General features: G+C 56.7%; 1 protein-coding gene across 1 annotated transcript; it reads left to right on the top strand.

The window, feature by feature from the left end:
- Nucleotides 1–2: 2 nt before the first annotated feature.
- PHKA1 (phosphorylase kinase regulatory subunit alpha 1) lies at nucleotides 3–21,473 on the top strand (the record flags this gene model as incomplete). Its single annotated transcript, XM_035901753.1, has 33 exons — nucleotides 3–113; nucleotides 646–693; nucleotides 1,244–1,412; nucleotides 1,784–1,866; nucleotides 2,063–2,143; nucleotides 2,581–2,679; nucleotides 2,794–2,940; nucleotides 3,264–3,341; nucleotides 4,926–5,048; nucleotides 5,165–5,260; nucleotides 5,955–6,062; nucleotides 6,266–6,344; nucleotides 6,786–6,920; nucleotides 7,925–8,034; nucleotides 8,698–8,842; nucleotides 9,785–9,863; nucleotides 10,293–10,468; nucleotides 12,352–12,528; nucleotides 12,935–13,029; nucleotides 13,217–13,356; nucleotides 13,509–13,665; nucleotides 13,833–13,912; nucleotides 14,113–14,191; nucleotides 14,278–14,407; nucleotides 14,783–14,884; nucleotides 15,282–15,397; nucleotides 15,744–15,782; nucleotides 16,866–16,910; nucleotides 17,158–17,328; nucleotides 17,872–17,925; nucleotides 18,060–18,260; nucleotides 18,507–18,634; nucleotides 21,012–21,473. Coding segments are annotated over 33 exons (3,606 nt in total), but the record flags the coding sequence as incomplete, so codon positions are not given.
- Nucleotides 21,474–23,135: the final 1,662 nt, after the last annotated feature.

The raw sequence follows: 23,135 nt of genomic DNA on the forward strand, positions 1-23,135 counted from the left end.
CCTGGGTCCGGGACAACGTCTACAGCATCCTGGCCGTGTGGGGGCTGGGCCTGGCCTACCGCAAGAACGCCGACCGCGACGAGGACAAGGCCAAGGCCTACGAGCTGGAGCAGGTAAGAGTGAGCTGGTGGGAGGGGCGGGCGGGGCCGCTGGGCGGGTGGCACCGGCGAGCCGGCCGTCACCTCCCAGCTGCTTTGCTTGTGGCACGGCCCAGCTCTGGGGCCAAAAGGCCACGGGAGGCTGTGCAGTGAGGGTGGGGACAGGGCTGTCCCCAGGTGTGGGGGGCGGTAGGAGGGGATGTCAGAGCCTGCTCTTCCCAGAGCATGCTGGAGCCCAGCCGGCGCATCCAGCCCTCTGGGTCTGTGGTGGTCTGGGGACACAGCCCTTCTCCCAGGCGCTGTGGAGCTGCGTCCTGCAGCTGTCCCCTCCTTCCCCTTGCACAGCACAGCAGCTCAGCTTTGCTGGCAGGCCAAGAAATCTTGCTTCCCTCTGCTATTCCCTAGGGAGGAGGGGGCATGGAAATGTGAGCAGGGGCTCCGGTTACAAATACTGGAGCCCTGCAAAGGTCAGCGGCCAGCTGATCCTGAGTCAGGGCTTCTCCTGGCTGCGTGGGGATTAATAAGGCTGTTTTCCTTGTTCCCGCAGAGTGTGGTGAAGCTGATGCGGGGGCTGCTCCAGTGCATGATGAGACAGGTAAGGGCTGGGGAGCACCTCTGAGAGTTGAGTGGTCTCCTCAAAGGCCAGCTCTGCCACAAAGACTGTCAGTCCCAGCTGTGCTGGCTCTCCCCAGCCTTCCCTGATGAGCTGAGGGAAGGCCCCCTTCCATCAGGTCTTGAAATAAGCTCTGACTTGGCATCTGTCCCTGGTGTGATGGAAGTCCCAGTGCTGTGGGCTGGTGGCCAGTGGAGCCTTTGCCAGCTGCTCCCTGTCTTGTGGCCTGGCTGGCACTGGGACTCCGCAGCTCTTTTCCCTGAGGGCATTTGGGGTGACCCTCTTCTCTCCACGTGGTGCAACTGTGGCTGTGGGTCCTCCACGCCTGCAGCCCTGTGCTAGGGTGGCACATGAGCCTGCTCTCAGTGACTTGGTTCGTGGAGGGCCTCAGCCCTGGGGGCTGTAGGATTTCTGCCCTGCCAGGCATGGCTCCACATGCTGGGCTGATGGCTCAGGGCAGCCCTTGGCTTGTCTGCAGAGCTCTCTGGAGACACGGTTTGATGAACTCCTGCATCTCCTTGCCCTTCTCAAGGTGGACAAGGTGGAGGCATTCAAGTACAGCCAGAGCACCAGGGACTGCCTGCATGCCAAGTACAACACCCACACCTGTGCCACCGTGGTGGGGGACCATGAGTGGGGTCACCTACAGATGGATGCCACCTCCCTCTACCTGCTCATGCTGGCACAAATGACAGCCTCAGGTGATGCTGTTGGGGGATGCCATTTCAGCTTTGAGCATGCTGATCTCCAGGGCTCTCCATGTTCTCAGTTTGGGAGCAGCTTCCTGGGTACCAAGGTGCTGTGATGGCCTCCCTCACCTCACTGTTTTCTTACACTCACAGCACCTGAGGTGGATTTGGGCCCCTTGATGTCCATCTCTCTAAGAGCCCCCGTTTGCCTGAAGCCCCAGACCTGCCGTAGGAGGGTGGGAGTGGGGAACAGGAGCCAGCCAGGACATGGCTTCCATGGGCATGCAGTGAGGTGGAGGGGTCCAGCCTGGGTTGCTGCAGCCCCTTTCTAGGGATGCCTGTGGGCTTGGAGTGATCAGTGCAAATTCTTCCCTCTGCTTCAGGCCTCCACATAATTCACAGCCTGGATGAAGTCAACTTTATCCAGAACCTTGTGTTCTACATCGAAGCAGCTTACAAAACTGCGGTGGGTAGCTTGTGCTGGGGAAGGGGAGCGTGCCCCAGGGGTGCAGGTGGTTCGATGGTGTCTAGGGGCAACTGTGGGTCCCTGCAGTGGATTCCCACAGCACCTGCTGGGAGCACCACCAGTGTGTGGGATTTGAAGGCTTTCTGGGTGTGCTGTGAACTGCTGCCTGCTCCAATGTGCCGCTGCCTCTGTGCAGGACTTTGGGATATGGGAACGTGGGGACAAGACGAATCAGGGCATCACCGAGTTGAACGCTAGCTCCGTCGGCATGGCCAAGGTGAGACGGGGAAAAGTGCTGGGCAGGTGCTGGGGAGCACCAGTGGCCCTGTGCTGCATTTTTACAGGGAAGGCTGGGCATGTTGAACTATTGAGGCCCAATGCCCCATGCAGTGATAGGTTCCTGGGGAGGAAGACCTTTCTCCTTGTGTGCTGGGTAAAACTGTGCCCCTCTTGCCTGAGTTTTGCCTGAACTGGCAGTGAGAAATTAATTGGGGTGTGTGGTGGAAATGTCCTGGGCCCTGTTGATGTCTGGCTACCTGTGGCTTTGGAGATGCAATCACATTTGGACCAGGGGTGCTCTGCAGCCACAGCAGGGTTTAAACTTGTTTAAATTTGAGCAGTGCGTTACACAGAGGGGCTGGCATGGGGTGAGAGCTCTTACAGATGAGCGGCATGGTGGAGGACTCGCTGCTTTGAGTCTCGCCCTGTTTGCAGGCTGCCCTGGAGGCCCTGGATGAGCTGGATCTCTTTGGAGCAAAGGGAGGCCCGCAGTCGGTGATACGGGTGCTGTCGGACGAGGTGCAGCACTGCCAGGTGAGACCCGCATGGGCTTTACACCATTGCAGGATGAACTGTGATCTGCTGGGGTTGTAGTGTGAACAATGCCCAGCCTGGCAACCTAACCACCCTTCCTTCCCCTTGGCCTAGTCCATCCTCCACTCGATGCTGCCCAGGGCCTCCACATCCAAAGAGGTGGATGCCAGTGTGCTCTCTGTCATCTCCTACCCAGCGTTCGCTGTGGAGGACAGCGAGCTGGTGGAAATCACCAAGCAAGAGATCATCACAAAGCTGCAGGTGAGCAGCTCTGCTCTTGTCTCACCCTTCCTGGGAGACTGCTGCAATCCAAACTGTTGTAGCCCTTTTCTCCCCAAAAACATGCTCCGGGAGGGGTTACTGGGGCATGTCGTCTCCCAGCCTCCATGACACGTGGGAGGGGTGTGCAAAGAAACAGTCCTGTGTGCTGTGGCCCTAGGCTGTGATCGTGGTGCCTGAGCACTAGGTGAGCGAGTGAGGATGTATTTGGCTGGAGGAGACACCCCACCCATGCTTCTGCATTAAGGGTAAAAGGGTATCTTACTCCGTGCTTCCTGCTCAGCACCTCTTCCCCTCCCTTCCAGGGGCGCTACGGCTGGGGGCGCCTTCTCCCGGGGGGTCACACCCGCTTCCTCCGGGATGGATACAGGACCCCCAAAGAGGTAAGCGTCCCCAGCCCTGCCACCTGCCAGAATTTGAGCACCAAGCAGCACATGCTCTGGGTTGCATTTGCAGCCCCTCCGAGTGCTGCACAAAGGCTGTGGTGGGGAGCACTGGGAAGATGAGAGCCCTGAGTAGTCCCAGGTGGTGTCATGGGTCTGGGCAAGGCTTCCCAAAATGCAGAGGTGGTACATCCCACCCACGCCCATAGTGGGTGGACAGAACCTGGCTCAGCCCACATCCTGGGACCTGGTGGTGTTGTGTATCTCTTAAGCTGGGGAAAGATGGGACTGCTGCCCTATGTGGGAGCCCTGCCAAGGTGGGTTCTTTCCCCAGCTCTCCCAGAGCTGTACAAGCCCTGAGCAAGAGCCGGAGGCCTGTGGAGGCCACCGTGTAGTGCTCCTCCCTGACAGCGTCAGCTCTGCAGCAGCACTGGAGGTCACAGAGTTGCTTCTGCCGCTCCCTGGACAGCAGGCAGCTTGCGTACTGCCACACTTGGCTCTCTGTGGAGCGAGCAGAGACTTTCTTGTGCTGCTTTGGGGAGGGAGAACAGGAACCTTTTATAAGCAACAGTCACATTTGATAACCACAGAACCAGGAAATGGCACTTGGAGGATCTTAAATCACCACCAGCTGTTGGGCCTGTAACCTGGCAGGGCTCCTTTGTGCATGGGTGCCTCTAAATGCTTCTCCTCTGCTGTGCCTCTTCAGACCTGACCATAATAGGCAGCATGTGTGGCTGTGTCTCTCTAGAGCCAGAGAAGAGCAGCAGCATCTCCAGCCTGACTTTCCAAGCGCTCACGAGCTTTGCCAGTGTGGAAAGCTGTGGATTACTTCTGGGGAGCTGTGAGGCATGGGAAGGTCAGCGTTGCCTGCAGAGGCACTGCAGCTGGCTGGATTCAAATGGGAGTTTGGGAGCTTGTGGCTGGTGTGCAGGCATTACGGAAAACATCTTCTCCTCTCTGCCTGACAGTCTGCTAAGGCCAGCTCTCTCCCTTCTCTGTAGCAAACAGAGTTAAAGCAGTTAGCAGGGAGGGTCAAGCACATGTCCCTTCGGACGTTATAGCACGCACATCTGGGGTGGGAGGATTCGGCGAAGGCAGCTGTCAGTCCTGACCACTTCCCTTGTGTTAGGTTTACGGTTGCACCAAATAGCAGAAGGGACACTCTGGCTCTGCGTGACCAGCCCAAGCCCTTGCACCCAGCTGGGCCAGCCTGGTGATGCTGGAGGAGGCAGGCGCTGAGGGGCTGGGGCAGAGCCGGCAAGGTGAAGGGGTCACAGGTGTCCCCAGTGCAGCAAGGGGAATGACGTGCTGTTGTACAAGGCTCTGGGGTGTTTTCCTGGGGACTGGGTAGGCTTCCTTTTCCCAGGAAGGGTGATTCCCTTTGGCATCAGTGCAGGGGATGTCTGATGGAAAGGATACAGCCTGGAGGTGAAACTGCTTTTTGGCTCTGTCTCAGACATCATCTGCAGAGGAGGACTGGGAGGGCATTTCAGGCTGGGGTCTTGGGGGGAGTAGGAACCCTGTCAATTTGAGGGGATCCTGCCTCCCATCACCTGTCTTTCTGTCACGCCCTCCCTGCAGGACCCCAACCGCCTCTACTATGAACCTGCTGAGCTGAAGCTGTTTGAGAACATTGAGTGTGAGTGGCCTCTCTTCTGGGCATACTTGATAATTGATGGGATTTTCAGTGGAAACATGGAGCAGGTAAGGGAGGCAGGAGTTGCTGGGCTAGTGGAAAGAAGTCCCTGGCAAGGGAGGTGTGTGTGGGGAGGATGCAGGGAGCTGTGACTGGGGACAGATCCCCTTTCCTCTCTCCTCAGGTAGAGGAGTACCGGGAAGCCCTTGAGGGGGTTCTCATCAAGGGGAAGAATGGGGTGCGCCTGGTGCCAGAGCTGTACAGCGTCCCGTCAGATAAGGTGAGCGGTCCTGAGCTACAGAGGGAGCGGGAATGTCTCATTACCAGATAATTAAGTTTTAACTGTTCATTAGCCCAAATTGTTAGTAAAGCAGTACATGCAGCGCATAGAAACCCCATGTAAAAAGAACATGGCTTGGAGCTGCTATAAAACTGTGTTGGATAAATTGCTTTTTTTTCCCCAAAGCATTTCTTGCCCCCATACACAAGGGTGCTTTGCTGACAGTCTGCTTGGCCTGGAGTCTGAGTCCTCTCAGAGCTCAGGACATGCAGACCTGGGCTGAGGAGGTTGCACTGAGCTCCTGTTCAGTGGCGAGGGTTTTTGTGGGGGCCTGGGCTGAGACCAGTGGCCTCCCGGTGCCCAGGTGATATAGGAGAGATTCTCTCCCTATCAGCATCTGAGAGCATTGCCCTGGTGCTCCTGGGACGTGTCAGTCATTCCAGTGGGATGGCCCGTGCTGGGAATCCAAATGCAGTCTGAGCAGCTGATCTGTTGTCTGACATGCATGCCTGGGGCAATAATCAAGAGAAGAGGGAAGGAATGTAGCCAGGATGTTTTGGACCCTCTGTGGCAAATGCTTCTGTAGGCTCTCATTTTAAGCCTTAAACTGCTGGACTTCAGGATGCAATGATGATGCTTCCTTCAGCACCTGGTGTCTGTGGATCCCTCCCCGACCTCCTGGCTTGTCTTCCAGGTGGATGAGGAGTACAGGAACCCCCACACTGTGGACAGGATACCCATGGGCAAGCTGCCACTCATGTGGGGGCAGTCTCTCTACATCCTGGGCTGCCTGATGGCTGAGGTATGGTCACCCCTGATGACGGGGAGGGCTGTGGGGCCAGGCTCTGAGCTCTGAAAGGGCAAATGCTGCCATCCTGAGCCACCTACTGTGGGGAAGTTGTCACCTCCATTCCCCAGGACCTCTTAAAGGTGGGTTGTCCAATGGTGTTGCCCATTCTACCCTGCCCATGAAATGTTCATCTCCTCATACGTCTCTTTCCTCAGGGGTTTCTAGCTCCTGGTGAAATAGATCCTCTCAACCGCCGGTTTGCAACTGTCCCGAAGCCTGATGTGGTGGTCCAAGGTGAGGGGAAGGAACTGGTCCCAACCCCCTGTGCCTGGCAGGCCTGGGGACTCTGTCTGTGCAGAATTCACAAAGGTGGCTTTGGGGTGGCTCTGCTTGCTGGGTGGCTGCCAGTGCACCAGATCTCAGCCCTGGCAAGGTGGATATAAGATGGGGTGCACTCCGCCCTGCGTTGCCCCAGGGAAATGTCACCTGCTACAGCTTCCTCTGCAGAGAGGCTGAAAATGGTCCTGTCCTCCTGCCGCTCAGAGGGGAAGGCTTGGGTGTAGAGGGTGTTAGGAGGAGCAGGGCAGACCTCTGCAGAGGGAACTCGTTCCCAAAGGGACCCCAGACGGCTGCCTCTACGTGATGTGCCACCTTGTACATGTCCACAAAGGCCGGAGCAGTGCTGTCACACCCTTGTGCCCCTGCCACACTGAGCCTGTGCTCCTCCCTCCGCAGTGTGCATCCTGGCAGAGACGGAGGGGATCAAGGCTGTCCTGAGGAAGGAGGACATCGATGTGGAGACTGTGGCAGACGTCTACCCCATCAGAGTGCAGCCTGCTCGCATCCTCAGCCACATCTACGCCCGTCTGGGTGAGCTGGGCTCCCTGCTCCTGCAGCAAAGGAGGTGCAGAAGGGTCTGTCCCATTCCCTGGCACTCCTGCTTATAGAGGCTGGTGTCCTGCCTGATGCTCTCTGCCTGGCTGATGAGGGCTCTGCCACCCGTTTCCTGGGTGTGGTAAAGCTACTCCTGCCCAAGGGGAGCTGGGGTGGCAGGCAGTGCTGTTCAGGGTGATTCTGAAAGGGATAAAGCTTTGGCATTGCGGTTCCACAGTCACCCTAGGGACAGGCAGAGGCTCTGATCCATAGAGGATGGACCTGGTGTGGGCAGGAGCCAGCTTTTGTTCCTGTACCCAGATCTCAATGGGGGAGGCAAGCCAGACCCCAGAGAAGGGTCCCCTGGCTGAGAGAGCCTGTAGCTGAGGTGGCACAACTGTTGTTGGAGACTTGTCAGGGCTGAGTGTGAGGGGAGGGTGTGCTCCAGAGCTTTGCACGCTCATTCTCTGACGCTGCAACCCCTCGGGCATGGGGCTTGTTGTGCGGGAGCTGGAGACCCTGCTGGGGCTAAAGGAGAAACCTGATCCACTGTAGGCTGCTCATGCTGGCTAATTTAAGCCACCAAAAGGCCAAGTGTGACATGAGCAAAGGGGGCAGGGGAGCAGCCTGGCAGCTGCCAGGGCTGACATGACCAAGGGGCAATGCTGCTGCTGCACCATCCTAGGCTCTTGGAGTAATCCAGGAGCAATGGGAACACTGATAGAGCTGCCAGCTTTGGCGGGCCAGCCTTGTGCAAGCGGGAACCCCTGGCCCTGCCTCAGCTTCTGACATCCCCAAAGACCTGGAGGTGTGTGTGGCATGTTGCGGCAAAGTGTCACTGTCTCTTAGAGCTGTGCCAGCTCGGCACAGGGTCCTGGGGTATCCCAGCCACAAACCAGCCTTTTCCTGCTGGCTGGTAGCACAGGGGCCTGTCTCTGTTTGCTGCTGCATCCCCTTTTTGAGGAGGCTTGCACTAAAACCTCCTCTTCCTGCACCCCTAGGCCGCAACAAGCAGATGTGCCTGACGGGACGGCCCTACCGCCACATGGGCGTCCTTGGGACCTCCAAGCTCTACAACATCAGGAAGAACATTTTTACCTTTACCCCGCAGGTGGGTGGCATTGCATGGGATCATTCCAAGCTGTCATGCAATCTGGAACTGGGCAGAAGGTTTCTCTGCTGGCTGAATGCTCGAGTTACTCACAGGGGTGGCCCAACACCCTCTGAACAGCCTGGGAGGGCAGAGGAGCCCCAGTTCCGTGGTGAGAAGCAGCAGAGTTGGCGGTCCTGGCTGTGTGCGTGCTGGGAGGAAATGGTTTCAGCCTTCTGGTGGTCAGTGTTCGGTGAAAGTCTCTTTGCTCACCCTGACAAGGACACCCAGAGGAGGCTGATGGCAGGACAGAGACCCCTCTGTCCAGCATGGTGTGGGGACAAGCAGGGTTGCAAGCCTGGTGCTGTGGGAAGCATGTATTTGCTTGGGATAGGCACAGCACGGACCAGATGCACGGGGCCTGGGTGATGCTGCTGCTGAGCTGTAGTGTTATCTCCTTTTAGTTGTTGGTGGCCAGTAGCTGCCCTAGGGGTTGAGGGTCCCTTGCTAGACTGTACTGGTATGTGCCAGGTAAGGTGAGATGAGCTGTCGGTGCAAAGGAGCATCTGCCCTGGGTGCACTGTGTAGCTGGCCTGGCTGAGGGCCTGTGGGAAGACGTGGGTGGCACCAAAGGGACCCAGTGGCTGTGGGACAGGCCACTCTCATCTCCTGCTCTCCTCACAGTTCATAGACCAGCAGCAGTTCTACCTGGCTCTTGACAACAAGATGATTGTGGAGATGCTGAGAACGGACCTCTCGTACCTTTGCAGCCGCTGGAGGATGACCGGGCAGCCAACCATCACTTTCCCCATCTCCCACACCATGCTCGGTATATATCCTCCAGACTCACAAGGCATTTGGCTAGAGCAGCCCTGGGAAGCAGCCTCTGTGAGAGGAAGGGGGTGGGCAGATGTGGGATCGTAACTGGGATACGATGGGACTGGAACAGCTAGTAGCGTCCTGTAAAGAGCTTACTGCTCAAAGGAGCTACAGCGAGTTGGCAGCTGTCCTGGCAGCTAGCGAGGCTGCCTTGCCAAGCACTAGTGCCTGGAGCTCAAGGGATGTTTGCTGGCATCGAGGTATTCGGTCTCCAGGCAGCTAGGCTTGTGGGGAGGCCTTTTGGGAGCAAGACCAAAAAAATAATCTCCCTGTAAAACTGTTCTTGGGGCTCTTCCTGCATCTTGACTCTTCACTAAGACTAACCACCCGCTGAAGGCTTTCCTAGACAGCAGGGAGGGGAAAACACCAACCCAGAAGGAGCAGAGCGCTGCACAATGGCACAGAGCAAAACTGAGTTTTCTGGAGCTGCTCACAGCTTCCCCATGAGCCTCAGGCAGGAAAGGCACTCTGTTCTGCTTTCAGGCCTTTTTGGCTCACCTTGTGTGCTTGAAATCCCCTTAGTGTCTTGACCATGCCCTTTGCTGTGGTGTCTTCTGCCCTGACAGCAGCACCTCTCCGCTGCCTTGTGCGAAAGCCAGGGACAGAGCAGGGGCCTGTTTGGGTGCTGCTGCCTGGTACGGGCAGCTTCAGCCCAAGGTGAAATCCCAGGATTCTGGAGTGCGTCTTGGCCTGGCTTTGCTGGAATCCAACCTGGACAGTCCTGAACTTGGGTGGTGCTTTTGCTGCCACAGCCTGGCTGTACACCCCAAAGCAAGGGTCTGGTCAATGCCATGGTGCTTTGCCTGTCTGAATGCCCGCCTGGCCCTGTGTTACCTTCTGGGAGCCTGCTGGAGTGGGAGAGCCTGACTGCCTGTGTCTCTGTCCCCAACAGATGAAACTGGCAGCAGCGTGCACCCCACAGTACTGGCAACGCTGCGGAAGCTGCAGGATGGGTATTTTGGTGGTGCAAGGTGAGCGCAGATTCCTGGGGTGCAGGAGGGGAGAGGGTTGGTGGCCTCCGAGAGCGTGGTTATGAGGGTACCTGCTGGGCCTGAGCTCTGGCTGTGGGGGAGCAAGCTGTGGAGGATACATTGGGGTGTGCTAGGCTGTAAGCGCACCCTGGGGCTACAGTCCCAACAGAGGAGATGTAAGAGAGGGCATATCTCCATGCCCGTGAAAACCCATGGCTGCAGGATCCCTCTAATAGTTTTTGGGCAGCCCTTCCATTCCCACCTGTGGCTAGAGGAGTTGCAGGCAGCTAAAGCAGGCGCTGGGGCGTGCGTATGCTCCTGGGCAAGCGTGTCTCTCCCTGCCGAAGGGCCTGCCCTGGATCCAGGAGGCAAAGCCAAGGGTATTGCCTCCCCCTTCCTCTCTGTGTGACCTCCCCTCCTCTTGCCCAGGATCCAGACGGGTAAGTTGTCGGAGTTCCTGACAACATCATGCCGAACGCACCTCAGCTTTATGGACCCTGGGCCAGAGGGTAAGGTCTTTGCCAAGAGTTACGAGCTCAGCATTGACAGCTTTGAGGAGCTAGACGCGGAGGAGTGGCTGCATGGCTTGCAGATAGCAGAGGATGGTAAGGGGGAACAGGCCAGTTGCTGCTGTGGTGTGGCAAATACCAAACTCACCCATAATACCCAACCTCCCTGCCAGCGTCCACCACTGTGTTCTTCATACACTTGGGTTTTCACCATGTTTTGTTCCCATCTGACCCTCCATCAATTAACCTTGCCTGGGTGGTGCTCATGGTGACACCAGTGGGGTGGGACTGGGTGAATTGATGCAGCTGTTGTAGCCCCCTCGCCAGAGGGGTCTCCCAGCCAGATGGGGCTGAGACTGGTGCATGTGGAGAGCACGGAGGATGCTCTGGAATGAGCCGCTCTGACCTTTGTAAACTGTTGCAAGGGGAAGAGACGAAGGCTTGACAACCTGCCTCCATTCGGGAGATTTGGCCGCACAAGTGGCGGTGCAGAAAGGGATGGTATAGTGCCCAAGATGGTGGGGAAGAGACACCTTGTCCCCAAGCAATCTCAGAGTGTTGTTTTCCTGAAGCCTTTGACCCTCCCTGAGCAGAGTACTTGGGTGCCAAATTGAGGCCTTGCTCCTGTGGATAGGGTGCCTGAGAGGGCCTTGACCCATGACAATATGATGGACCCACCTTGTCCTGAGACCGTGGCGAGGTGCAAGTTTTGCTGCTCCCCTTGCAAGCAGTCCTGGGTACGTCCTTCTCCCGTGTGATGTAGTGTTGGTCATCTTCCCAGCCTTCCCATCAGTCTGCTCTGCCTCTGCTGCTCCTGTATCCAGTTTGCTCTGCTGTGACTCTGAATACTTATTTCTCTTGCCCTCCTCTCGCTTTGCCTACAATCTGCTTGCAGGCTGCACCTGGGCTTCTTCCCAGTGGGGGACAGGTCCTGCCTGGCCTGTCTACAGCAGCTAGAAAATGCTCAATTTTAAGTTTTTCATGTGGTCAGATGCTGCAGCCAGGCAGGATGATGTTCTCAAGCCTGATGTCTGGGGGACTCCAGCAGCCGAGCCTTCAGGTGCTGGCACAAGGCATCCCCACCAGGTGTGCAAAGGGGATGTTGCACTGTCTGCCTCGGTGCAGTCTGCAGCTCGCTTCCTGGGGCAGACACACCACGGAGCTTGTCTGCCAGCTGGAGAGCAGCAAGGCTTTGCCCTGGCCCACTGACTGGAAGTGCATCGACAGGTCTGCATTGCCTTGGCAATGGGGCATCTTCCCCCCACAGGGCATCCCCCTCACTGCTGGGCAGCACTGTTCTCTCCTGGCACGTGGCCTCTGAGCACCCTCCTCCATGCTACAGTTAGCAAGTGGTGGCTCCTAATGTGGCGTTGGGAGCAATGAGAGCCACTGGAGGCTGGGCAAAGAGCAAGGCAGGAGCTGTTACTTAGAAATAACTGGTAATTTCTAATTGGAAATAACTGTTGCAAAACCCACCCTGCCTTGCTCCTGTGCTGGAGTCCTGTTTGGAGGAGTCCCCTGCTGTGCTGGGGTGCTCCTAAGTGGTCTCTGCTTGGATAGACTGCCCCTGGCTGTGCCTCACCTTCTTCCCTTGGGGGACAGAGCACGAGGGTTTCACTGTGGGGTTTCAGCAGACTGCTGTCCTTGGGCAGGCTTGGACCAGACATACACTGCAGCCCCATTGCTTCCTTCATCCAGGTGAGACTTGGAGGGAGCCCCGGTTTGGCCCCAGCTGGCAGCAAGCATCCCAGGCAGTAGAGTAGTGCAGGAACAGGGGTGCTGTGGCTGCTGTGCTTTGTGAGCCCAGCTGCAGGCACTGTCTGTCTGTCCATCTGGCTGCCAGCACTAGCCCCACATTGTCGCTTTGTGCAGCCAGCAAAGCTTTGCCCTCGACGAGGCACAGCTGGGGAGCTCTCTGGGGTCTAGGGGTGCCCTGGCACAAAGCAGCTGAACGCCTGCTCTTCTGCCTCCCCTTCCAGCAGACACATATGACGAGGTTGCTCAGTATTTGGACCACTTGCTGCAGCGCACAGTTCCACAGTCGAACCTCCCTCCCACTGCCCAGCGGGGAGGGCTTAGCCGCTTCCGGGCTGCTGTCCACACCACCCGTGACCTCATGTCCCTGGCATCCAAGGCCAAGGACCTTCATGTCCAGAGTGAGTAACTCCAAGCACCCTTAGCACCTTTCCTCAAGCCCAGCGGTGACACTCGAGTGCTCTGGGAGCTTTCCCAGCTGTGCGATGCTGGGGGCCTCACGGGAGTGTGCTGTGGACTGCAGAGCAACCCAGCCTTCACCTAGGCAAAGGCACATTATGTCCATCATGTTAGTCCTGGCCATGGAGTTTCTCGGAGCTGGTGCCTATGCAGTCCTTGTGGAAACTGCTGAATGATAAGGGATGGCAGCTCCCTGGGGCATTCCACTAACTGGGTGGGCAGGGACTGCTTTTCCCACAGCTGACTTCTCTGCCGGGGCTGCTGGGGGGAGCAGAGCGAGGTGGTTTGGGGCAGAGCAGTGGTGGTTGGGGTTGAGAAGTGTCTGCACCAATCTTGACTTTCTTTCAGATGTTGGGATGTATGTCCCCAGCAAAATATTCCAGGCATCCCAGCAGTCGGTCAAGCTGCTGAGCTCACCACACGAGCACGATGTGGATGGCAAGGTGAGCCCTGTCCCTCCTGGACTAGCTGGAGCCTTTCAGAGGGCCCTTGCAGGGCTGCATAGGGAAGGCTTGGTGTTTGGTGAGGGGGGAATATCTGTGGGTGAATGGTCTTGGCTCCATAACCAGTTGGCACTTGGTGCAGCATCCTGGCAGTGCTAACCAGGAGCATGGGTCTCCCTTCTCCCAGAGCCACACACTCCATGCAGAGATGAACCTGCCCCGTGATGAGGATGGCAACGTGGACTGCAAGGCACTGGTGGACCAGCTGCGCATCTGCCCCACACTGCAGGAGCAAGCGGACATCCTCTACATGCTGCACATCCTCAAGTACGATGAGCACCAAGTCCTGCTGGCTCACTGAGCAGAGACAGTGCAGCTGTGCACACGTTCCAGCCAGCAAACCCTGGGGGCTGCCAGGGAGCTGCTGGAGGGCAAATTGCTGGCATCTCCTATTATAACTGGCATCTTCTTTACTGCAGAGGGCCCGAGTGGCACACAGGGCTTGATAGTGAGCCTGGCCCCACTGTGAAGGAGCTCCTCACTGAGCTGTACATGCGAGTGGGGGACACGCGCCAGTGGGCCCTGATCCGCTACATCTCTGGCATCCTCAAGAAGAAGGTGGAAGCTCTGGATGAGGTAACAACTGTGCAGCTGGCCTCTAGTGGGCTGAGGTCTGTCAGGAAGGAGGCAGCAAAGTGGGCAGGCAAACCATGGCTGCATCAGCTCTGTTTCTGGCTGCCTTGTGCTGAGGCCCCAAACCCTGAGCTGTTGGTGATGCCTGGGGTCACCCTTTCTGTCCCCAGGCCTGCACTGACCTCCTGTCTCACCAGAAGCACTTGACAGTGGGACTGCCCCCGGAGCCACGCGAGAAGACTATCTCCGCGTGAGTGTGGCACCTCTCCCTCCCCACGCATGCTGGGCTGGGGCTGGATGTGAGCCCGCTGCTCTGGAGTCCATAGGCAGGAGCAGCTTTGGGTGGCTCTCCCCAGCCTGTATCTCTCATCTCCGGGCTGTACAGACCAGGAGGGATGCAGGGCTTGCTCTGCTGCCTCTCACCTGCTCTGCCGTTCATTCCCTCCCCAGACCAATCCCCTACGAGGACCTTGTTTGCCTCATTGATGAAGCCAGTGAGAAGAACCTCAGCGTGTCCATCCTCACCCAGGTGAAGGGCTGGGATGGCAGGGGACCCCACAGCTGTGTGTCTGCCCTGGCGAGCAGGAGTGGGCTGATCTGCCTCTTCCCCTCCAGGAGATCATGGTGTACTTGGCCATGTACATGCGTACACAGCCTGCACTCTTTGCTGAGATGTTCCGCATCCGCATTGGGCTCATCATCCAGGTGATGGCTACAGAGTTGGCACACTCCTTGCACTGCTCAGGTACGTGCAGTGGGGACGGCACCCTGGCTGGGATGGGTGCTGAGGTGCTTGGGCCGTCAGCCAAGAAGCAGCTCTGTTAAAAATGGGCAGCTTAGCACCAGGATGAGACCCTGCATGAAAGTGCCAGGGTCTGCAGCTGGGATTGTTCTTGGGCAGCACAGGCAGGTGACTTCACTGCAGTCTCTATCCAGGCATGTGTTGAGCTGGCATGGGGAAGAGTCCCTGCTGTAGGCAACACCTGGAATTACATGTACGTCCTTGGAGGATGAGCTCCTGTACCAGTGCTTTCCCTGCTAAACAGAATGGGGTGCAGGGTAGAAATGTCCCAGAAGGGCTGTGAAATGGGGTACAACATCCCAACTCTGTCCTCTCCAGCTGGAGAAGCCACCGAGAACCTGATGAATCTCAGCCCATCAGACATGAAGAGCCTCCTCTACCACATCCTCTCTGGCAAGGAGTTTGGGGTGGAAAGGAGCGGTGAGTCTCTCAGCAAGGTTGCGAGACCATCTCTGGGCAAAGCTGGGCCCAGGTGTGGAGCATGGCCAGCTCCAGGTGTTCCCACCTGTGGGGGACATCTCTGTCCTCCTGCATGTTCAGCACAGCTACTGCTGCACTGCAGTGGTCCAGTGAGAAGCCACGCTCTTCAGCAGGCTGGTGCTGAGCTAATTTCCAGGGATTGAGCCCAAGTCCTGTGGCTATTGGGGCTTTGCTTAGCCCAGCACTTGGCCTGGTCAGGCCTGAAGTGAAGCAGTTCTGTGCTGAGCTTGTGGGTCTCTCTCTGGTGCTGGTGTGCAGAGGTACCCATGCCTGACCAGCAGAGGGACGTCTCTGCCCTTAGCCGTGGTACCCACTCTAGACCTCTCTTTTCCTCCAGTGCGATCAGTTGACTCGTCGCTCACCACTGCTATCTCCATCTGTGAGGTGGGGGCTGTCGGCGCCACCAAGCCTGAGCGTGCTGGCATCATCAGGCTGAAAAGTGAGATCAAACAGGTGAGGGCAGGTGGTGCAGGCTGCTTCTGCCAGGTTTTGTGGGTGACAAGTGGCTACAGGACAGGTAGGACTGATGGGAGAACTAGGAGCTCGCTCACTCCTGGGCTTCAGAGAGCTTACAGCCGCTTCTAGGAGCTCCTTTTGGCTCCAGTCCTGCCCTGGGGGGAGGACTGGGGTATATCTGTTAGTGGGTGTGGGGGTTGCTCTGGCAGCCCAGTATGGGGGGAGCAGAGGGGTGCTTGAGAAGGTGCAGGGATGGGGAGGACCACGCATTGTCCCAAGTGTGGTTGGTGTCCTGGTGGGCCTCTTCCAGCAGCAGAAACTTCATTTCCTTCTTCTCTTGCAGCAACTGGATAAACGTAGGCAGTCTCTGACTGGGAGTAAGGTGAAGCCACCCTGGTCCTTTTGCAGCCTCAGCTTTTATCCCTCACGCCACACACCAGGGCAGCTTCTGAGCATGCATGAGTTAATGAGCTTTCCTAAACAAACCTGCTGAGTGAGCTGCTACAGCAATGAGCTGGCTTCAGGATGGGGGAATGAGGCTGGCTCCCTTGGGAAGAGGTTGGCACGGCTTAACATGCTGTGGGAGCCCAGGGCTGGCACTGCCCCACAACCTTCAGGAAGCTCCCCTTTGAGTGGGACCAGCCATGTTTGGACTGGCAGAGAGGAAGGCTTCTCTAAGCCATGGGTGTATTGGCATTACAGGCAGCTGGGAGCTGTGTTCCATAGCTGCTATAGCCAAATAGATCCCATTATACCCACAGAAACTTGCTGAGCAGGATGGCATGATGTTTCCAGCCTGCTGACCAGCAGTGGCCCTGCTGGGCAGTTCACTGGTGGTCACTGGATCCTGCCTGTAGTCTCCCCAGCTATTTCTTCACTGGGGGAAGAAGCTCCTGCCCAGCTACAAATGAAGGGACCTCCTCCGGTGCCTGGTGTGTGTCCAGGAGGAGTTCTGAGCTCTAGGAAGGGTCCTGTCCTCAAAGAGACATGGCCTGCGGGGACTAGGCTGCTGCAGCAGGTTTATGGCCGACCTGCCTGCAGTGTGAAACCTGGTATTGCAGAGGGACCATATATGTGGCGAGGAGGGCTGTCCATGGGCAGTCCAAATGACCTTGCTGCTGGCCCTCCAGTCTGCCTGAGACTAAATCCCTGCCTGTGCCAGCAGCCAACAGGGCAGTAGTAGCCCTGCTCCTGTCTGCTGGCTGGTGCCTGCTGCTGCCACAACACTGGCCTGTGAGGGCCCCACAGCCATTACATGCCCTGGCACAGTCTTTCCCCTCTGATGCTAACATGAGATTTTCCACAGCTCACCTTTCGAAACTACCTCTCAGTCTCCAGCTAACTGCAGCCCCTGGGATAACTGCCCTGTGACCTGAGCTTGGTCCGTGCTGCTGCTGCTCTGCTTGCTGCGATGGCTGTCCTGCTCTGGCACGGTCTGACTTTTGTCTCTTCCTTTCTCCTTCAGCCCCTCGGTTTGCATTCTGGGGACGCCGACCTGAAGTCCTCTCTGGTAACCTGCGTTTGTTGGCTGTGCTCATGGGGTCTGTCCTGTTTGTGGCTGCAGAAAGGAGCTGTGCTCCAGGGGGGTGCTGCAGGGAGCCATGGCTGCAGGGTGGGCTTTTCTGGGGGCAGGGGGTGGCAGGTCTGCCCTGGGACCCAGTCTGGGTGAGCACGAACTCTCAGCCAGCAGTGGGCTGTGTTCTTGCGGGGTATTTAACTTTGCATCAGTCTCTGTGGTCCTTGTTTTGTCTGCCCAGTCTGCTGGGCACTCAGAGCTACTGGGCCAGGGCTCCTTTTCAAGCATGCTGGAGGAGCAGGGCAGCAAGGACAGCCGCCAGGGCCAGTGGCAGCGGAGACGGCGACTGGATGGGGCCCTCAACCGTGTCCCTGTGGGCTTCTACCAGAAGGTCTGGAAGGTCCTTCAGAAGGTGAGCTGGATGTCTGGCCAGCTCCTCTCCATGCACGTGAGCCTGTGGTCCTAGGCACTAGCCTTGCCAGAGGGACTTAGGCACCCGGGGCTGGTCTCCAATGTTGTGTAGATACATGCTCTATGGACAAGGCCTGCAGCTGGCCCTGAAAAGCTAGGAAAGAGCTGGAGCTGCTTTGTAGACATGCAGGACCTACTTCATACTGTGCTGACCCTTGCAGAGTGGGGCTAGGTCTGCTCAGGTGCTTTATATCTTAGCCAGGCAGGGGCAGGGCTAGAGCCACAGCTGAAGCAGCTCTGGGCACAGCTCATCCTTGGCATGGTAAGCCAAGGAGCAGAGCCCTGTGCTGTGTGTGGGAGGGCTCTGGCTGATGCCGAACTGATGGGAAAGGAGTGATGCTGTGTAGAGAGTCAGGAGGTGGAGCCTGGGGTGTGTGGGCAGCATGCACCAGTGCTCAGGTGGGAGTGAGTTGGTGGGCTGGACCTATGTGTCTTAGCACAGTGCTTCTCCAGGCCATAACCATGGTCTTTCCTTGTTCTGCAGTGCCATGGCCTCTCTGTGGAGGGCTTTGTTCTCCCCTCTTCAACAACCAGAGAGGTAGGAGGTTTATGTGAAGGGGAAACAGGGCAGGTGGGTTGGGGTTGGGTTGCCCTGGGCAAGTGCCCAGGATAGCTCAGGACTTCTGCTGGCGATACAGTGCTCTGGGTGCATTTATTTCTCCCTCCTCACAGATGACCCCAGGGGAAATAAAGTTTGCTGTGCATGTGGAGTCAGTCCTCAACCGTGTGCCCCAGCCAGAGTACAGGCAGCTGCTGGTGGAGGCTATCTTAGTGCTCACCATGCTGGTGGACATGGAGGTACACACCATCGGTGGCATCATAGCTGTGGAAAAGATCTTGCAGATGGCCAATGACCTCTTCTATGAGGAGCAGGTAGGGGCCAGGCCTCATGCAGGGGCCACAACCTGCACCCAGGGCTGCTGTCTGCATTCCTCACAGCTATGCAGGGTTCACCTGCCTGTTGTCCCCATTGTGTTCATGGGGCACAGCAAAGATGTCCTCCTCCCGCTGCCCACCATCGCTGTGTGATACTGCAAATGCAATGGAGGATGCTTGGGGTGGAAGCTGGGCTGCCCTTATTCCTAATGTTGCCTTTCTCCTTCCCTGTCCAAAATCCAGAAAGCCCTGGGCGCTGATGACCACATGCTGGCGAGGGATCCCACGACGGGCATCTGCAGCCTGCTGTATGACAGTGCACCGAGTGGTCGGTTCGGCACCATGACCTACCTGTCCAAGTCGGTGGCTATGTATGTGTATGACTTCCTGCCCACCGATGGCTGCTCCATGCAGTAGCTCATAGCCCTTCTCCCCAGGTTGCAGATGCTGCGGGAGAGTTGTTTCATATAGCTTTTAAAGATGGGTATTAGGCTAGTTTGCAGGCAGCCTGCGTGGCCATCTCTCATTCCAGTCCTGGCCTCTCGGTGCGTGAGTGTGTGCTCTCCCAAGGAGCTCCATAGGAGGCACGTGTGCTAAGCTGACCTGTGCCTGCAGTGCAGCTGGCAGGGAAAGCCTGAGCTTTGAAGCCTGTTTGTGTTAGAAGTGTCTGCTTGCATGGCTTCTCCTGGGACATCACCCCTGGAGGAGCCTGGTTTGAGGGAGATGGAAAGGGCCTCCCTCCCCAGGCATGTGGGTAGCTCGGTCTCTCCCTGCCTCCAGCAAACTCGAGGGTTTCAACCTGTTCTGTGTTGCTTTTTATGCCAAATCTGCAGGGTTTATACTAGTGTAGGCTGGAGCTCTTGCTCTTCCTGCTGCTGACAGAAAAGCTTCGTTAGAGGAATAGGGGATGTTGCCTGAACCTCTCTCCCAGCACAGCCAAAATCAGAAGTCCAACCCAGCCACAGCTGTGTTCCTTGGAAGTAGGCAGCCCATCATGCCCCCCTCAGGGGTCCTGTGTGCAGATGTGAGGAGACTGTGGGAGCCAGGAGCATCCCAAGGTGGTAACAGAATACTGTTACCACCAAGCTGTGAGGACAGGGCTTCTGGCTGGCTGAGGGATGCTGGTGGCAGCCCATATGTGTCATCTGCTGTCCCTGGCAGTGTTGCTAATGGCTAAATAGCAGGTTCCTGAGTTCATACACGCCCTGAGAAGCGGCTCTGAGCTGGCTGCTTGGCTCGGCTTTAGCTGTGGCATCACAGATGTGCTCAGCTCTGGCCTCTGCCCCTGCTCCCACAGCCTTGCACAGGAGAGGAGTGGTGACTTTAGAATGGGTCCCAGCTCCACTCTATCCTGCAGGTCAAACCCCGCAAAGGATAATGAGGTTGGACTGATGGGGATCAGGCACACACACCACAAAGTGGTTCGGGGAGTGGGGTTATAGAATCATAGAATAGTTTGGGTTGGAAGGGACCTTTAAAGGTCACCTAGTCCAACCCCCCTGCAATAAGCAGGGACATCTTCAACCAGATTAGGTTGCTCAGAGCCCTGTCTGACCTGACCTTGAATGCTTCCAGAGATGGGGCATCTACCACCACCTCTCTGGGCAACCTGTTCCAGTGTTTCACCACCCTTATTTCTTATAAGCCTCCTTTAAGTACTGAAAGGCTGTAGTAAGGTCTCACTGGAGCCTTCCCTTCTCCAGGCTGAACAACCCCAACTCGCCCAGCCTTTCTTCCTGGCAGAGGGGCTCCAGCCCTCAGACCATTTCTGGGGCCTCCTCTGGACCCGCTCCAACAGGTCCATGTCCTCCTTGTGCTGGGGACCCCAGAGCTGGACACAGTGCTCCAGGTGGGGTCTCACCAGAGTGGAGTGGAGGGGCAGAATCTCCTCCCTCCACCTGCTGGCCACGCTGCAGGTGATGTACCCAGGCTATGGTTGGCTTTCTAGACTGCAAACGCACATCGCTGCCTCATGTCCAGCTTTTTGGCCACCAGTACCCTCAAGTCCTCCTTAGGGCTGCTGTCACTCCCTTCATCCCCCAGCCTGTATTGATCCCCAGCTGGGGATTGCCCCAACCCAGGTACAGGACCTTGCACTTGGCCTTGCTGAACCTCAAAAAGTTCCCTTCGACCCTTCTTGAGCTTGTCCAGGTCCCTCAGGATGACATCCCATCCCTCAGGCACATCAACCGCACCACTCAGCTTGGTGTCATCTGCAAACTTGCTGAGGGTGCATGCAATCCCACTGTCATGTCCTTGATGAAGACACTAAATAGTACTGGTCCACAGTGTGTGTACACTTTCTTTCGCCTTCCTTTTCTGGCTGACACACCTGCAGAAGCCCTTATTATTCTTTGCATCCCTTGCCAAGCTCAGCTCCAGCTGTGTCTTGGCCTTCCTGACCCCATCCCTACACAACCAGCCAGAATCTCTATATTCTTTCCAGGATACCTGTCCCTGCTTCCACTGCCTGTGCATTTCCTTCTTGCCCTTTCATTTGACCAGCAGGTCTTGACAGTGCCATGTCAATATCTTGCCTTCCTTTCCTGATTTCTTACACCTGGGGAGTGAGAGATCTTGCACTCTATGGAAAGTGTTCTTAAAGATCTGCCAGCTCTGTTCCCCTCCCTTGTGTCTGAGGGCAGTTTCCCAGGGGGTCCTATTGACTATCTCCTTGAACAGCTACAAATTTGATTTCCTAAAATTCAGGGTTCTGACTTTACTCTTTGCCTGAACCATATCCTTTAGGACTGCCAACTCCACTGGTGCATGATCACTGCAATGATTGGTTGCCTCCAAGACTGACATCACTGATTAGCTCACTTGCATTAGTGACCCAACAGGTCCAGCAATGCATCCCCTCACCTGGCTTAAGAAGTTATCTTCCATGCACTCCAGGAAACTCCTGGATTGCCTACACCTTGCTGTGCTACTTTTCCAGCAGGTGTTGGGGTGGTTGAAGTCCCCCAGCAGGAGGAGAGCCTGCAAGCAGGATGTCTCCTGTAGCTGGAGTAAGAAGCCTTCATCAATAGATTCCTCTTAATCAGGCAGCCTGTAGCAGACACCCTTTGTTGCCGTGGTCTCTGATTCTCACCCACAGGCTTTCAACCTGCTCATGGCTGTTCTTTGGAGATAGCTCTTCACAACCTATGCATTTCTTAATATAGAGGGCAGCCCCTCTGCCCCTTCTTCCTCGCCTGTCCCTTCTGAACAGCCTGTAGCCATCAATAGCTACATTCCAGTCATGGGATTCATCCCATCAAGTTTCCGTAATAGCAATCAGGTCGTAGCTTTCTAGCAGCACGATAGCTTCCAACTCCTCCTGCTTGTTTCCCATGCTGCGGGGGAAAAAAAAAAGTAGTAATAATAATAGAATATAGAGACTATACAAAACAAGTGATGTTCAATGCAATTGCTCACCACTCACTGACCAATGCCTAGCCCCTCTCGAGCAGTGATCACTCTTCCTGCCCTCTAACTGCCCCCAAAGCATGATGTCAAATGGTATGGAATAGGCCTTTGGCCAGCTGGGGTCAGCTGTCCTGGCTGTGCCCCCCTCCCAGCTGCTTGTGCCCCTGGCAGAGCACGGGAAGCTGAAAAAGCCCTTGACTGGTGTAAGCCCTGCTCAGCAACAATACAGTGATGGTTCGGTTATCAACATTCTTCTAGTACTAAATCCAAAACACAGCACTGTGCCAGATACTAGGAAGAAAATTAACCGCCAGGACACCATCAATAGCTGTACTCCAGTCATGAGATTTGTCCCACCAGGTTTCAGTAACGGCAACTAGGTCGTAGCTTTCTAGCAGCATGGTGGCTTCCAACTCTTCCTGTTTGTTGCCCATGCTGCGTGCATTGGTGTAGCTTCAGCTGGGCTGTTGGCCACGTCACCTTCTTATAAGAACACCCCTTAGTTCCTTTGAGGTATTTCACTGGTATTTCCCTGTTGGCTCCTATTACCTCAGGAGCACCTGGCTCATCCCTGTAAGGCCTCAAGTGTGCTCCAGTGTAGCCAGCATGTCTCAGAACAACAGGCTGAGGGCACTTGCTTGCACCCCGCCCCTCTAACCATGGCGTGTTTTCCCACAGCCTGTCATGGGCAAGCCTGACGTTATCCCCCTCCCCTCTCGAGCCTAGTTTAAAGCTGCAATGAGCCCAGCTAGCTGGGGAGCAAAGACCCCCTTCCTGCTTTGAGAAAGCTGAATCCCATCTGATGCCAGCGGGCCTGGTGCTGTGTAGGCCATCCCATTATTGAAAACTCCAAAATTGTGGCAGTGACAGCAACTGCGGAGCCATGTATTAATAGACTGGGTCAGTCAGTTTCTTCCAACGTCACTGCCTGCAACCAGGAGAGAGGAAGAAGTAACCTGTGCTCCAGGTTCCCATACTGACCGTCCCAAGGCCCTGAAGTCTCTTTTGATCGCCCCTGGACTATGCGTTGTGGCTTCATCACAACCCACGTGGGAGAGCAGTAATGGGCAATACTGCAAGGAGGTTTCCTAGTCATGTCCTTAACCTGGGCCCCAGGGAGGCAGCAGACTGCCCTAAGAGGAGGGTCTGTCCAGGGCAGGGGACCCCCTGTTCCCCTCAGAAGGGAGTCACCTACAACCATAACCCATCTTTTCTTCCTTCTGGAGGTGGGTGCCTGCAGGCCTCGGGCTGCGCGGGGCGGGGGTGCCCAATAAAATGTCTCTAACGCGAGCGTGCGGCCTGTTCTTACCGGGGTGGGCAGGGCAGGGAGGGAGGGAAGGAAAGAGGGAGGGAGGGTCCCCGGCCCTGCGGGGGCAGCTGGGGCGGGCCCGCAGGCACGGCGGGCGTGGGGGCTCTCGGTGAGGGAGGGATTACAGCTCCCGGCATGCCTTGGGGCGGAGC

This window comes from Egretta garzetta, unplaced genomic scaffold (assembly GCF_000687185.1).
Source record: "Egretta garzetta isolate BGI_Z169 unplaced genomic scaffold, ASM68718v1 scaffold849, whole genome shotgun sequence".
Classification (NCBI taxonomy): Eukaryota; Metazoa; Chordata; class Aves; order Pelecaniformes; family Ardeidae; genus Egretta; species Egretta garzetta.